At 31.1% G+C, this 17,010-nt stretch overlaps 2 protein-coding genes across 2 annotated transcripts; both read left to right on the top strand.

The window, feature by feature from the left end:
- Positions 1-1,650: 1,650 nt before the first annotated feature.
- Positions 1,651-3,648, top strand: LOC118033686 (probable glutathione peroxidase 8). Its single transcript, XM_073411401.1, has 7 exons — positions 1,651-1,669; positions 1,756-1,817; positions 1,960-2,036; positions 2,211-2,272; positions 2,504-2,622; positions 3,041-3,208; positions 3,321-3,648. The coding sequence occupies exons 2-7, from the start codon at positions 1,764-1,766 to the stop codon at positions 3,351-3,353; spliced, it is 513 nt and encodes a 170-aa protein (XP_073267502.1). The 5' UTR covers positions 1,651-1,669; positions 1,756-1,763; the 3' UTR covers positions 3,354-3,648.
- Positions 3,649-9,853: 6,205 nt separating this feature from the next.
- Positions 9,854-11,822, top strand: LOC118033685 (probable glutathione peroxidase 8). Its single transcript, XM_035038764.2, has 6 exons — positions 9,854-10,014; positions 10,157-10,233; positions 10,407-10,468; positions 10,694-10,812; positions 11,229-11,396; positions 11,509-11,822. The coding sequence occupies exons 1-6, from the start codon at positions 9,868-9,870 to the stop codon at positions 11,539-11,541; spliced, it is 606 nt and encodes a 201-aa protein (XP_034894655.1). The 5' UTR covers positions 9,854-9,867; the 3' UTR covers positions 11,542-11,822.
- The last annotated feature ends 5,188 nt before the right edge of the window (positions 11,823-17,010 follow it).

Raw genomic sequence — 17,010 nt, 5'->3', positions numbered from 1 at the left:
TAATAATTTAAATTCGAGATTAAACAAAAATCAACAATATGTAAAAGGAGAGAGGGAGAGAAAGATGACTTGAGTAGAGGCTTGTTTGGAAAATTGTATCCTTATGATACTATAGTAAAAATATTTCAAATAATACAATTGAATTTAATTTTATGATTTATTATTTTATTTCAAACATAATAATTATAATATATTATGGATTGAATTTTAAATTATTTTATGAATTAAATTCAATTTTATGAATCAAGTTAATGTTGTTGGAATCTTAAGAGATTTGTTGACATCATTTCATCACACCAAGATAGAAACAATAAAGTTTTAATAACAAATAATTTATCATTGACAATAATAACTTTTTTTTTTAATTTATTTTAAAAATGTTTCAACTTGTTTCCATATGCCATCATCATCTAATGAATAGCTACAAGGGATTAGAAGATGTCATCTATTGTTATTTTTATTTATTAGCATTTTTTTTTAAATAGTGATAAAATAATATACTGTGGGAAAGTATAGGTGAAATGATATAATTTTTACATGTTATGATTAAAAAATATTACTTTAAAGTTTGTTGCTATTAATAAATATAACATCCAAAACAATTATAGAATAAATAGCATATAAGGAGAGAGGAGAGAGAGAAAAAAATTCAAAAGCATATTGAAGCTCTTATTACACACTTATTTATATTATAAAAAAGATTTCGATGAGACAAGTTTAACGATACTAAAAAATATCATAAACCAAAAATAGAGTAGGTCATAATTATTGTCAAAGGTAGTAAGCCACTTGTTACCTTTGAACTGCAAGTATGATACACTCGGGTCACTATTGATCACATTATTTGATGTTCTTAGATTTATTTCATTAAAATTTTTTTAATGGTAACGATAATATCATGGTCAGAAGCTCCAGTTTACCAATGTCTTCTTTTTATTTATCTCTCTCTTCTTTTATCATTCTATACACAACTTAGGTTATAATTTTTTTTGAGATATCATATTTTTTAATAGTGATAAGTTTGAATGTTGTGTTTCTCAATCCTAATATATATAAACTATGTTAATTTCTTCCTTTTTTTTCAAAATGTATTATTTTTTTTCAATTTTCTTTTAAAAATGATCTAATTTTCAAAAAATAAATCATCTTTATTCGTGTACATTGGACAAATGAAGTATTTAATACGAGTCTTTGACAATTCATCTCAGCCATTTGATTGCAACCTGTAGCACCAACCAATCATTTCACCTGTAAAGTTGAGACTAACGACCATGAGTTTATGACATTTCAGATCAGATCTCAAAAAGAAAAATAAAATATTTCATGAAATGCATAAAAGCTTTCTGATTTTTATCAAAAAAGTTTTATTTTTATTTTTTTATTATTAATATTACTTGCTGAGAATGAGATGTCCGCTGCACGGGAATTGGGATGTTCCATATGGATCAGGCCTGCTAACACTTAGGTGGGGTTAGGCCCAACAATCTGGGCTACTCTCACCTGAGCCATGAACGGTCCTAGTCTATTGTTCTTTTTAGCGAAAGCACACGTGTGAATATGTTCGGTCACATGTTCATCCACAAAACTTACAGTATGATGGACAAACAGACAGACAGACAGGCACGTGTGATGTGAGAACACAATCTGCAAAAGTCAAAACTCAAAACAGGTGTTGATGATTCCATCTCAGTTCTCTTCGTTTCGCTTTAGCTGTTTTACTACCGCTTCTTCACTTGCTTCTCTCTGCCTCTTTAGCTTCTTCAATGGCAACCCAAACCTCAAAGAACCCAGAATCAGTCCATGACTTCACTATCAAGGTTAGTGAGTAGTAGTTTCTTGGCCCAAATTCTTTCCATGTAGGTTTGCAACTATAAACACAAAGGATGCGTTTTTATCCTTTAAACTACAATTCAGTCCAAACACTGATATGGGTGGTTGCTTTGCTGTGTTTCAATGCAGGATGCTAAGGAAAATGATGTGGATCTTAGCATTTTCAAGGGAAAAGTGTTGCTGATTGTTAATGTTGCTTCAAAATGGTAATTCCCATGTTCCGTCTTTTTTATTTTCTTTTCAATGGATAAGAATGAACTTCGAATTTTTTTTATTTCGAGGTTAGTACTCTTGGTATTCTTTAGCCACTATTAAGATAATTTAGGAGGCAATTAAGGTCCTTATTTGTTGGTTTTGCTTCATGTTGGTTGATTATACAGTGGGTTGACCAACTCAAATTACGCTGAATTGAATCAATTATATGAGAAGTACAAAGATCAAGGTTAGCGACTTAAGCTTGCATTTTATATCTTAAGCCCCTGACTTTACATTTTTCAAAAGCATTAGCATGCATGAGAATGGTATTCTCAAAGCATCATTTTTCTTGCATGTGAATTATATGCCCTTTGCTCCTTCATATCTCTGGGCATGTTCAGTGCCTGTTACTTGAATACAGTTCTTGTTTTACTTCTACTTGTCTATATGACATCTAGGTCTTGATGGCTTGGTGCAGGACTGGAGATACTGGCATTTCCATGCAATCAGTTTGGCGAGCAGGAACCAGGAACTAATGATCAGATCACAGACTTTGTCTGCACTCGCTTCAAATCAGAATTTCCCATCTTTGACAAGGTAAATGCTAGTTGCATGGAAGTTGACTGCTCTCTTAATTCATTTGTTGAAATGTTAGAAGACTTGCGCCCCCCCTTGCCTCCCCCTTCCCCCTCTTTCCCCTGCTAAATTTTTTACAGTGGCTATGGGAAGGATTTTGTAGAGAGGTTTACGTGGTTGCCAGATGGAAGCACATATGCCAAATGACATGTTTCCTGGTGTTATCTTTTAATCTATTTCAACTGCATGCTTGCTCATATAAAAGTCAAAATCGCTCCAATCTTGTTGCATTAACAACTGTGATACGTTTCGATTTTACCGAAGTCTGGTTCTGTGTGCAGGAGTGTGACCATTTATTTAGTATCTGAAAGATTGAAATTCTAATTTTAATGTGATGTGTGAATAGTATTCTAATCTTTCTCCCACGTTTGCCCTTTAGATTGATGTAAATGGTGAGAATGCTTCTCCACTGTACAAGTTCTTGAAGTTGGGGAAATGGGGAATTTTTGGTGATGATATTCAGTGGAACTTCGCTAAGTTCCTTGTCAGCAAGGATGGCCAAGTTGTTGGTCGTTACTACCCCACAACTTCACCTCTTAGTCTTGAGGTAACAGAAAAAAACACCACAGGAAACGTGCTTGAATCTCTAGTTTCTCTCAGTTATGCTGGCTTCTGTTGATACATAGTGGGAAATCTCAAGCCTTTTAATGTTTTTGCAGCGTGACATAAAGCAACTGCTGGAGATCTCATGATTTGTTGGTATAAAGGATTCAAGATCATATAAGAATGGAAGCACAAGGATTCTGGTTGCCCTGTGCTGTTTTTATTAAGACTTGTTAAATATGTCTTGCAGAATAAGACAAGTATGAGACATAGGTGTTGCAAGATCAAGCATTATACACTTTGTTTCTTGGCTTGAGATCTTTCATTCCCCGGATTTTGGATGTTGTAAGTTGGTGTTGGTTTGGATTTGGTTACTCCTGACATAACAAGATTATGTTAATATTTTTATGTTATGAGCATTGATGCTGAATTTTTCGTTGGATACCCCTCACGGTGTTCACTCTTTTAGTTCATTTTTGTTTTATTTTTAGAACAATGAATAAAGATAAATAAAAAGAAATGCCAATTTGAAAAAGAAAAAGAAAAAATCTTCTTTAAGTGTGAAATAAGTCTTGAAAAGAATTTCAAAATTTTATTCAAATAATCAATGACTATAATGTTAAAAATTAAAAAAATTTAATAAAATAGACATAATCGATGATAAAGGAATAATAATTATACATAGAAATTAGTCACTAAAAGATTAAGTAAAATCACTTATGAATTTTCTAATATATGGGAGATCACTTTTCTAATTTATGAGCGATCATGATAGATTGGTAGATATTATATTTGATTTTCAAATATATATCAAATATTGAATTTATAATAAATTTAATTGTTTAATTTATTTAATCTTATTTTATTTAGAATTATAATTTATATTTGGGCTAACTTATTAAAGAACCTAATAAATTACGTACATAAGAACTATTGGTTAGAATTAAAATGAAATGATTAATCAAATGTAACTTGATTGTAAATAAATTTTAGAAATTAAAAACTAAAATGTAATTAATAAAGGAAATTACAATTATAGACCTAAAAAAATCAAGTTGAGACTTTGATTGAATAAACTTATTTATAGGTTTATAGGGTTTTTTATGTTTCTTTATAAATAGAACCTTGTGGTTTTTTTATTTTCTATAAAAAATGAGTGGTGAGGAAAATATATTATTTTAATACTTAAAAAAAAAAAAAAAGAGTTAGCATTCTAAAATATATAAAATCTCTCTTCTTAAAAGGTATAAGAGATTTTTCGCTAGTGATTTGTGTAGATTACTATTAGAGACCAAATACTTGAATAACTTGTGGTTTGTAATAACCTAACCTTGATGTAAATACTCAAAGTAAAAAAAAAACATATAATCTTCAAGTAATTTTCACATAAACCCTAAATAACTCTAAATTTGTTTCACTACATCCCTGTGAAAAATCCAACATAAACATCATGTTGTGATGATGTGGGTTTTTTTCCCCGGTCTTTTTCACTTCTGCAAGGATCGCAAGACGAATTATAGCTAATCTTGAGAAAGTAGTTTACAACGTTATGTGAACCGTGTGCTTTTCTTCATTTCTTGTTTGTTTATTTTTAAGGTATAAACCCATCTATCTTTCAAGGATCTTGTTCAATTTTACTGTTGTATCAGTCTCCTCCTCCGCCTCCCAATCAGAATGGGGCTTCTTGCGAAGAAGAATGCTTCCTACTGAGTGTTTGGATCTTTCTATACCTGTTGGATGACAAGAGAGATTAAGTATTTTAACAGCTGTTTGGAATAGCCTTAAATAAATTCTTGTATTTGCCATAGTTTTTTCTTGTGTGAAAAAAATATTAAATTACTAATTTTTTAGTATTTTTTATTATTTTAATATGTTGATATAAAAAAAAAAATTATTTTGATGTATTTACAAGCAAAAATATCTACACCCACATAAAAAAAAACCAATAATCTCCAATTAAATATCACAAATCCTCATATATAATATTCCAAAATAATAATAAAAAAAACATTTGACTTAATTTAATCAATTCTTTATAAAGAAATGAATTGAGGCTTCTAATTAACAAATAACTTAAACCTAATTTCAATACAACAAAATATTAGTCATTAAAATTCTGAGATTAAACAAAAATCAACAACATATAGAAGGAAAGAGGGGGAGAGAGAGATGACTTGAGCAAGGACTTGTTTGGAAAATTAAATCCTTAAGATGCTATAGTAAAAATATTTCAAATAATACAATTGAATTTAATTTTGTTATTTAGTATTTTATTTCAAACATAATAATTATAATAGATTATCAGTTGAATTTTAAATTATTTTATGAATTAAATTCAATTTTATGAATCAAGTTAATGTTGTTAGAATCTTAAGAGACTTGTTGATATCATTTCATCACACCAGGATACAAACAATGAAGTTTCAATAACAAATAATGTATCCTTGACAACATTAGCTATTTTTTTTAATATATCTTAAATTGTTTCAATAAATAATTACATTTCTTATCAACTTGCATTATTTCAAGTTTAATAATTGTTTTATATATTTAGTTTGCATGCTAAATTTGATCTCTATTACAGGATTAACTTGGCTACATAAACTTACATATTGTATAAACTAAACTATAACTTGCTATCTATATACCAAGATCAACATATATATATATATATATATATATATATATATATAAAAAATTCTCAAAAAGTTTTATGACACCTTTTTCCTAAGTCACTTGCATTGAAATACAATAATTATCATTTTATTCATGAATTCAATTTTATTTTAAGAAAACTTGGAGGATGATGAACTTGTTAGAAAAAATAATAAGAGAAATCAACAAGTTAAGGACTAATTTATTAGTGACTTTGAACGTTGAGAATTGATTTCTAGTTATCCCTTTACTTTAATTTTGTTGTCGTATGCCATCATTATCTAATGAATAGCTACATGGGATTAGATGATGTCATCTACTATTATTTTTGTTTATTAGCATGGTTTTTTAAAATTGTCGCACGTGTTAGGTGTCGCGGCTGTCATCCACCCTCAAGGAAAAATGTAATGGTCTATTTGGCAAATGTGAAAAGACAAGGAATTCTTGTCTCTTATCAGTAGAAAATTTGAATGGGAGTTGCCACCTAGTATTTTGGTTACTAGAAACCCTAACTAGTCTCAGAGATCAAGTACGGAGACTGGTTGCGTAAAGAGAAGGTATTAGCATCCTAACTTAGCCCTACTTAAGGTAAGCTACATTGTTTTGTTGTCTAATAAAATAAAAGGTCTTGTTGTGGTTTCTAATTGTTGGTTATGTCTATCTAAGATTTAAAAAAAGCCCTTCTCTATAACGAGATTCTTATCTTAATGGGGTAAAACCTAACTCTTCTAGTGTCTGAAAAAAAGAATGTAATATCCAGAATACGTATTACGTGTAATGTTATACCCTGGATACTAAAAGACAAACAAAATAAAATTTTTGTTCTTTTTGAATTTTGGCCAATGTTCTCTTGACTTTAATAAACTGGTTATTAAAGCTAAAATGCATGCTAAAACATTTTTTTTTCTAGTGTATGACAAACACAATATGATTTTTTAGCTTTGGAATACTTGGTCGTACGCACAAAAACATTTTGTTTTTCAATTTTTTTTAATTTTTGGAAGTTCTGATGAAAATCAAGTATTTTAATACCAGATTCATATTTTTTTTAAATGACAAAAAAAACTGTTATTTAAGCAAAAAAAAGAAACATAAATCAAAAGGTGGGGAAATCACAAATATTAAAAGAAACATAAATTTTCTTTTATTTTTTTTTAAATGGGTCGGCCTTGGCCCAGATCAAGGGGCTAGGCCAGACCCAACCCAAAACCAAATGGGCTGGTTAGTGTGCTTAGTTTGCTGCAGAAAGTGAATTATTCGTGTTTTGCATGCAAACGCAGACAGCGGCTGAGCAAAGGAGAAAGAGATTAGGCAGCCTGGGGTGGCGTCGAGGCGGTGCTGCTGGCGGTGGAGGTGTTGTTGTCGCGGTGGCAGTGTTGGTGGTCGGTGGTGCTTCTCCTTCTTCTTCCTCTCCCTTCTCTGTTTTTTTTTTCTTTCCTTTTCTCCTCCTCTTTTCTCTCTTCCCTCTTCATTTTTGTTCCCTTTTCTTTCGGTCTTCCCCCTCAATTCTTTTCTCTCTTCCTCTGTTTTCTTTTTTTCCTTCCCTCCCTGTTTTTTTTTCTTCTTTTTTCTACTCTGTTATTCATCTTCTCTTTCACTATTCTTTCTTTCTTTCTTTTTTTCCTGTTCTTTCTCTTCTTTTTTTTTTTTCTTCTCGTTCTCTCCTGTTTTGCCCCCTTTTTGCCTCTGTATTTATAGGCAAAAGAAGGGTGGTGAAAATAGGGGGGGGGGAGACATCACCAGGGCGGTCACTGTGCTACCGCCCCATGATTGCTCGAAGAGGCACGTCTCCTCTATACACGTGGGAGGCCATGGGTCAACTGAGCAAATAAGTGTCCTTGGTCGACATCTTTTTGAGTTAAAAGGAGGGAAAAAAAGGTGGTGAAAACAGGGGAACAAAAGCTCCCTTCCCTTGTTTTCTGCATGTCCAAGGGAAGAAGAAGATGTACAGTGCCGTTTAAAATGGCATCGTTTTGGGTCTTTTTTTAAAAAATAAACATTGTATGAAACGGCGTCGTTTTGGGCAAAACACGCCATTTTATTTAAATGAAAATGACGCCAAACTTATGTGAAAGTACAAATCAATCCTCAATTTGTGATTTATTCAATCGAGTCCTCAGTTGCAATTTTGATTTTAAAAATCAATTCAATTGCATCCCCGTCAAATTCAATCGTTGGCCCTAAAGTTGGCCGCCTTTTTCAAATTGATCCTTAGTCTTGAATTTATGCAATGGGACCCTCAATTGAGCAATAAACTTCTAATTTCTTCCCCCTGATTTGGTTTAATTGCAGCACCTCTATTTATGCACCTTTTTCATTTTGATCCTTGGTTTCAAATTTCTTCAATTAAGTCCCTAATTGGCCATCAAACTTTAATACTTATGCAATTAAGCTCCTGATTAGACCAAATTAACTCTTGAAAATTATATTTTGAACCCAGAACTTTAATGTCTTCCAATTAAAGCTCAATTAACTCCAAAATTAATTTTTTTTTTCAATCAAACTCTCTATAAATTCAATTAAACCTTCAATAAAATTTAATTGAGTACATAAATATCTAATCTTGGACTTTTCTTTCTCAAATTGATTTTTCTTTGTCAACAAGGCTCTCATCAGTCAATAAAATACTACTAAATTTTAATTTTTGTATTTTTAAACCTCCTTGACCAATTTGTTTATCATTTTTTTTAGCATTCTAGCATCCTTTTTTTTCATTGTTATATTTTTTGTAATATTTTTTTTGTTTTTTATTTTTTTAAGAGAAAAGAAATATGAATTGGGGAATAATCTAAAATGAGTTATGAAAAAAATAGTGATAAAATAACATAGTGTGGGAAAGAATAGTAAAATAATATAATTTTTACATGTTATGATTAAAAAAATATTACATTCAAGTTTGTTGCTATTAAAAAACATAACATTCAACAAAATTATAGAATAAATAGCATATAAGGAGAGAGGAGAGAGAGAAAAGTTTTCAAAAGTACATTGAAGCTTTTATTACATACTAATGTAATCAAAAGATTTTAATGAGACAAGTTTAACGACACTATAATAGATCATAAACGGTAAATAGAGTGAGTAACAATTATCGTCAAAGGTAGTAAGCCACTTGTCATGTTTGAGCTGTAAGTGTGACACACTGGGGTCATTATTGATGACCTTTCTTGGTGTTCTTGAATTTATTTCAATAAGATTTTTTTAATGGTAACGATGATGTCATGATCGGAGCTCAAGTATGCCAAGGTTTCCTTCTTTTTTTTTTTTCTCTCCTCTTCCCGCTCTACGCGCAACTTATGTCATAATATGTTTTGAAATATCATATTTTTAATAGTGATAAATTTGAATATTGCATTTCTCAATTGTAATATATATAAATTGTGTTAATTTCTTCCTTTTTTTTCCAAAATGTATTGATTTTTCAATATTTTTTAAAAATAATCTAATTTTTTTTTAAAAATAAAATTATCATCTTTATTCGTATACATTGGATAACAGAAGTAATTAATATGAGTCTTTAACAATTCATCTCAGCCATTTAATTGCAACATGCAGCACCAACCAATCATTTCACCTGCAAAGTTGAGACTAACGACCATGAGTTTATGACATTTCAGATCAGATCTCAAAAAGAAAAATAAAATATTTCATGAAATACATAAAAGCTTTCTGATTTTATCAAAAAAAAAAATTTATTTTTTTTAAATTAATATTACTTGCTGAGAATGAGATGTCCGCTGCATGGGAATTGGGATGTTCCATATGGATCAGGCCTGCTAACACTTAGGTGGGGTTAGGCCCAACAATCTGGGCTCCTTTTCTAGGGCCTCTCACCTGAGCCATGAACGGTCTTAGTCTATTGTTCTTTTTAGCGAAAGCACACGTGCGAATATGTTCGGTCACATGTTCTTCCACAAAACTTACAGTATGATGGACATACAGACAGACAGACAGGCACGTGCGATGTGAGAACACAATCTGCAAAAGTCAAAAACTCAAAACAGGTTGATGATTCCGTCTCAGTTCTCTTCGTTTTGCTTCAGCTGTTTTACTCTTTTACCGCTTCTTCACTTGCTTCTCTCTGCCTCTTTAGCTTCTTCAATGGCAACCCAAACCTCAAAGAACCCAGAATCAGTCTATGACTTCACTATCAAGGTTAGTGAGTAGTAGTTTCTTGGCCCAAATTCTTTCCATGTAGGTTTGCAACTATAAACACAAAGGATGCGTTTTTATCCTTTAAACTACAATTCAGTCCAAACACTGATATGGGTGGTTGCTTTGCTGTGTTTCAATGCAGGATGCTAAGGAAAATGATGTGGATCTTAGCATTTTCAAGGGAAAAGTGTTGCTGATTGTTAATGTTGCTTCAAAATGGTAATTCCCATGTTACGTCTTTTTTATTTTCTTTTCAATGGATAAGATTGAACTTCGAATTTTTTTATTTCGAGGTTATTACTCTTGGTATTCTTTAGCCACTATTAAGATAATTTAGGAGGCATTTAAGGTCCTTATTTGTTGGTTTTGCTTCATGTTGGTTGATTATACAGTGGTATGACCAACTCAAATTACGCTGAATTGAATCAATTATATGAGAAGTACAAAGATCAAGGTTAGCGACTTAAGCTTGCATTTTATATCTTAAGCCCCTGACTTTACATTATGTCAAAAGCATCATGAGATTGGTATTCTCAAAGCATCATTTTTCTTGCATGTGAATTATATGCCCTTTGCTCCTTCATATCTCTGGGCATGTTCAGTGCCTTTTAGTTGAATACAGTTCTTGTTTTACTTCTACTTTTCTATATGACATCTAGGTCTTGATGGCTTGGTGCAGGACTGGAGATACTGGCATTTCCATGCAATCAGTTTGGGGAGGAGGAACCAGGAACTAATGATCAGATCACAGACTTTGTCTGCACTCGCTTCAAATCAGAATTTCCCATCTTTGACAAGGTAAATGCTAGTTGCATGGAAGTTGACTGCTCTCTTAATTCATTTGTTGAAATGTTAGAAACTTGCGCCCCCCCTGCCTCCCCCTTCCCCCTCTTTCCCCTGCTAAATTTTTTACAGTGGCTATGGGAAGGATTTTGTAGAGAGGTTTACGTGGTTGCCAGATGGAAGCACATATGCCAAATGACATGTTTCCTGGTGTTATCTTTTAATCTATTTCAACTGCATGCTTGCTCATATAAAAGTCAAAATTGCTCCAATCTTGTTGCATTAACAACTGTGATACGTTTCGATTTTACCGAAGTCTGGCTCTGTGTGCAGGAGTGTGACCCTTTATTTAGTATCTGAAAGATTGAAATTCTAATTTTAATGTGATGTGTGAATAGTATTCTAATCTTTCTCCCACGTTTGCCCTTTAGATTGATGTAAATGGTGAGAATGCTTCTCCACTGTACAAGTTCTTGAAGTTGGGGAAATGGGGAATTTTTGGTGATGATATTCAGTGGAACTTCGCTAAGTTCCTTGTCAGCAAGGATGGCCAAGTTGTTGGTCGTTACTACCCCACAACTTCACCTCTTAGTCTTGAGGTAACAGAAAAAAACACCACAGGAAACGTGCTTGAATCTCTAGTTTCTCTCAGTTATGCTGGCTTCTGTTGATACATAGTGGGAAATCTCAAGCCTTTTAATGTTTTTGCAGCGTGACATAAAGCAACTGCTGGAGATCTCATGATTTGTTGGTATAAAGGATTCAAGATCATATAAGAATGGAAGCACAAGGATTCTGGTTGCCCTGCGCTGTTTTTATTAAGACTTGTTAAATATGTCTTGCAGAATAAGACAAGTATGAGACATAGGTGTTGCAAGATCAAGCATTATACACTTTGTTTCTTGGCTTGAGATCTTTCATTCCCCGGATTTTGGATGTTGTAAGTTGGTGTTGGTTTGGATTTGGTTACTCCTGACATAACAAGATAATGTTAATATTTTTATGTTATGAGCATTGATGCTGAATTTTTCGTTGGATACCCCTCACGGTGTTCACTCTTTTAGTTCATTTTTGTTTTATTTTTAGAACAATGAATAAAGATAAATAAAAAGAAATGCCAATTTGAAAAAGAAAAAGAAAAAATCTTCTTTAAGTGTGAAATAAGTCTCGAAAAGAATTTCAAAATTTTATTCAAATAATCAATGACTATAATGTTGAAAACTAAAAAAATTTAATAAAATAGACATAATCGATGATAAAGGGATAATAATTATACATAGAAATTAGTCACTAAAAGATTAAGTAAAATCACTTATGAATTTTCTGATATATGGGAGATCACTTTTCTAATATATGAGCGATCATGATAGATTGGTAGATATTATATTTGATTTTCAAATATATATCAAATATTGAATTTATAATAAATTTAATTGTTTAATTTATTTAATCTTATTTTATTTAGAATTATAATTTATATTTGGGCTAACTTATTAAAGAACCTAATAAATTACGTACATAAGAACTATTGGTTAGAATTAAAATGAAATGATTAATCAAATGTAACTTGATTGTAAATAAATTTTAGAAATTAAAAACTAAAATGTAATTAATAAAGGAAATTACAATTATAGACCTAAAAAAATCAAGTTGAGACTTTGATTGAATAAACTTATTTATAGGTTTATAGGGTTTTTTATGTTTCTTTATAAATAGAACCTTGTGGTTTTTTTATTTTCTATAAAAAATGAGTGGTGAGGAAAATATATTATTTTAATACTTAAAAAAAAAAAGAGTTAGCATTCTAAAATATATAAATCTCTCTTCTTAAAAGGTATAAGAGATTTTTCGCTAGTGATTTGTGTAGATTACTATTAGAGACCAAATACTTGAATAACTTGTGGTTTGTAATAACCTAACCTTGATGTAAATACTCAAAGTAAAAAAAAACATATAATCTTTAAGTAATTTTCACATAAACCCTAAATAACTCTAAATTTGTTTCACTACATCCCTGTGAAAAATCCAACATAAACATCATGTTGTGATGATGTGGGTTTTTTTACCCGGTCTTTTTCATTTCTGCAAGGATCGCGAGACGAATTATAGCTAATCTTGAGAAAGTAGTTTACAGCGTTATGCGAACCGTGTGCTTTTCTTCATTTCTTGTTTGTTTATTTTTAAGGTATAAACCCATCTATCTTTCAAGGATCTTGTTCAATTTTACTGTTGTATCAGTCTCCTCCTCCGCCTCCCAATCAGAATGTGGCTTCTTGCGAAGAAGAATGCTTCCTCTTGAGTGTTTGGATCTTTCTATACCTGTTGGATGACAAGAGAGATTAAGTATTCTAACAGTTGTTTGGAATAGCCTTAAATAAATTCTTGTATTTGCCATAGTTTTTTCTTGTGTGAAAAAATATTAAATTACTAATTTTTTAGTATTTTTTATTATTTTAATATGTTGATATAAAAAAATAAAAAAAAATTATTTTGATGTATTTTCAAGCAAAAATATCTACACCCACATAAAAAAAAAAAACCAATAATCTCCAATTAAATATCACAAATCCTCATATATAATATTCCAAAATAATAATAAAAAAACATTTGACTTAATTTAATCAATTCTTTATAAAGAAATGAATTGAGGCTTCTAATTAACAAATAACTTAAACCTAATTTCAATACAACAAAATATTAGTCATTAAAATTCTGAGATTAAACAAAAATCAACAACATATAGAAGGAAAGAGGGGGAGAGAGAGATGACTTGAGCAAGGACTTGTTTGGAAAATTAAATCCTTAAGATGCTATAGTAAAAATATTTCAAATAATACAATTGAATTTAATTTTGTGATTTAGTATTTTATTTCAAACATAATAATTATAATAGATTATCAGTTGAATTTTAAATTATTTTATGAATTAAATTCAATTTTATGAATCAAGTTAATGTTGTTAGAATCTTAAGAGACTTGTTGACATCATTTCATCACACCAAGATACAAACAATAAAGTTTCAATAACAAATAACATTAGCTATTTTTTTAATATATCTTAAATTGTTTCAATAAATAATTACATTTCTTATCAACTTGCATTATTTCAAGTTTAATAATTGTTTTATATATTTAGTTTGCATGCTAAATTTGATCTCTATTACAGGATTAACTTGGCTACATAAACTTACATATTGTGTAAACTAAACTATAACTTGCTATCTATTATACCAAGATCAACACACACACACACACACACACACACACACACACATATATATATATATATATATAATAAAATTCTCAAAAAGTTTTATGACACTTTTTCCTAAGTCACTTGCATTGAAATACAATAATTATCATTTTATTCATGAATTCAATTTTATTTTAAGAAAACTTGGAGGATGATGAACTTGTTAGAAAAAAATAATAAGAGAAATCAACAAGTTAAGGACTAATTTATTAGTGACTTTGAACGTTGAGAATTGATTTCTAGTTATCCCTTTACTTTAATCTTGTTGCCGCATGCCATCATTATCTAATGAATAGCTACATGGGATTAGATGATGTCATCTACTATTATTTTTGTTTATTAGCATGGTTTTTTAAAATTGTCGCATGTGTTAGGTGTCGCGGCTGTCATCCACCCTCAAGGAAAAATGTAATGGTCTATCTGGCAAATGTGAAGAGACAAGGAATTCTTGTCTCTTATCAGTAGAAAATTTGAATGGGAGTTGCCACCTAGTATTTTGGTTACTAGAAACCCTAACTAGTCTCAGAGATCAAGTACGGAGACTGGTTGCGTAAAGGGAAGGTATTAGCATCCTAACTTAGCCCTACTTAAGGTAAGTTGCATTGTTTTGTTGTCTAATAAAATAAAAGGTCTTGTTATGGTTTCTAATTGTTGATTATGTCTATCTAAGATTTAAGAAAAGCCCTTCTCTATAACGAGATTCTTATCTTAATGGGGTAAAACCTAACTCTTCTAGTGTCTGAAAAAAAGAATGTAATATCCAGAATACGTATTACGTGTAATGTTATACCCTAGATACTAAAAGACAAACAAAATAAAATTTTTGTTTTTTTTTGAATTTTGGCCAATGTTCTCTTAACTTTAATAAACTGGTTATTAAAGCTAAAATGCATGCTAAAACATTTTTTTTTTCTAGTGTATGACAAACACAATATGATTTTTTAGCTTTGAAATACTTGGTCGTACGCACAAAAACATTTTGTTTTTCAATTTTTTTTAATTTTTGGAAGCTTTGATGAAAATCAAGTATTTTAATACCAGATTTGTATTTTTTTAAAATGACAAAAAAAAAACTGTTATTTAAGCAAAAAAAAAGAAACATAAATCAAAAGGTGGGGAAATCACAAATATTAAAAGAAACATAAATTTTCTTTTATTTTTTTTTAAATGGGTCGGCCTTGGCCCAGATCAAGGGGCTAGGCCAGACCCAACCCAAAACCAAATGGGCTGGTTACTGTGCTTAGTTTGCTGCAGAAAGTGAATTATTCGTGTTTTGCATGCAAACGCAGACAGCGACTGAGCAAAGGAGAAAGAGATTAGGCAGCCTGGGGTGGCGTCGAGGCGGTGCTGCTGGCGGTGGAGGTGTTGTTGTCGCGGTGGCAGTGTTGGTGGTCGGCGGTGCTTCTCATTCTTCTTCCTCTCCCTTCTCTGTTTTTTTTTTTCTTTCCTTTTCTCCTCCTCTTTTCTCTCTTCCCTCTTCATTTTTGTTCCCTTTTCTTTTGGTCTTCCCCCTCTATTCTTTTCTCTCTTCCTCTGTTTTCTTTTTTTCCTTCCCTCCCTGTTTTTTTTTCTTCTTTTTTCTACTCTGTTATTCATCTTCTCTTTCACTATTCTTTCTTTCTTTCTTTTTTTCCTGTTCTTTCTCTTCTTCTTTTTTTTTTCTTCTCGTTCTCTCCTATTTTGCCCCCTTTTTGCCTCTATATTTATAGGCAAAAGAAGGGTGGTGAAAATAGGGAGGGGGGGGGGAGACATCGCCAGGGCGGTCACTGTGCTACCGCCCCATGATTGCTCGAGGAGGCACGTCTCCTCTATACACGTGGGAGGCCACGGGTCAACTGAGCAAATAGGTGTCCTTAGTCGACATCTTTTTGAGTTAAAAGGAGGAAAAAAAAGGTGGTGAAAACAGGGGAACAAAAGCTCCCTTCTCTTGTTTTCTGCATGTCCAAGGGAAGAAGAAGATGTACGATGCCGTTTAAAAGGGCATCGTTTTGGGTCTTTTTAAAAAAAATAAACATTGTATGAAACAGCGTCGTTTTGGGCAAAACACGCCATTTTATTTAAATGAAAATGACGCCAAACTTATGTGAAAGTACAAATCAATCCTCAATTTGTGATTTATTCAATCGAGTTCTCAATTGCAATTTTGATTTTAAAAATCAATTCAATTGCATCCCCGTCAAATTCAATCGTTGGCCCTAAAGTTGGCCGCCTTTTTCAAATTGATCCTTAGTCTTGAATTTATGCAATGTGACCCTCAATTGAGCATAAACTTCTAATTTCTTCCCCCTGATTTGGTTTAATTGCAGCACCTCTATTTATGCACCTTTTTCATTTTGATCCTTGGTTTCAGATTTCTTCAATTAAGTCCCTAATTGGCCATCAAACTTCAATACTTATGCAATTAAGCTCCTGATTAGACCAAATTAACTCTTGAAAATTATATTTTGAACTCAGAACTTTAATTTCTTCCAATTAAAGCTCAATTAACTCCAAAATTAATTTTTTTTTTTCAATCAAACTCTCCATAAATTCAATTAAACCTTCAATAAAATTTAATTGAGTACATAAATATCTAATCTTGGACTTTTCTTTCTCAAATTGATTTTTCTTTGTCAACAAGGCTCTCATCAGTCAATAAAATACTACCAAATTTTAATTTTTGTATTTTTAAACCTCCTTGACCAATTTGTTTATCATTTTTTTAGCATTCTAACATCCTTTTTTTTCATTGTTATATTTTTTATAATATTTTTTTTTGTATTTTATTTTTTTTAAGAGAAAAAAAATATGAATTGGGGAATAATCTAAAATGGGTTATGACAAAAATAGTGATAAAATAAAATAGTGTGGGAAAGAATAGTAAAATAATATAATTTTTACATGTTATGATTAAAAAAATATTACATTCAAGTTTGTTGCTATTAAAAAACATAACATTCAACAAAATTATAGAATATATAG

The sequence above is a fragment of the Populus alba genome, chromosome 1 (assembly GCF_005239225.2).
Source record: "Populus alba chromosome 1, ASM523922v2, whole genome shotgun sequence".
NCBI classification, from domain to species: domain Eukaryota; kingdom Viridiplantae; phylum Streptophyta; class Magnoliopsida; order Malpighiales; family Salicaceae; genus Populus; species Populus alba.
Note: the sequence above shows the minus strand (reverse complement) of the source record. Positions and strands in the feature narration are given on the sequence as shown.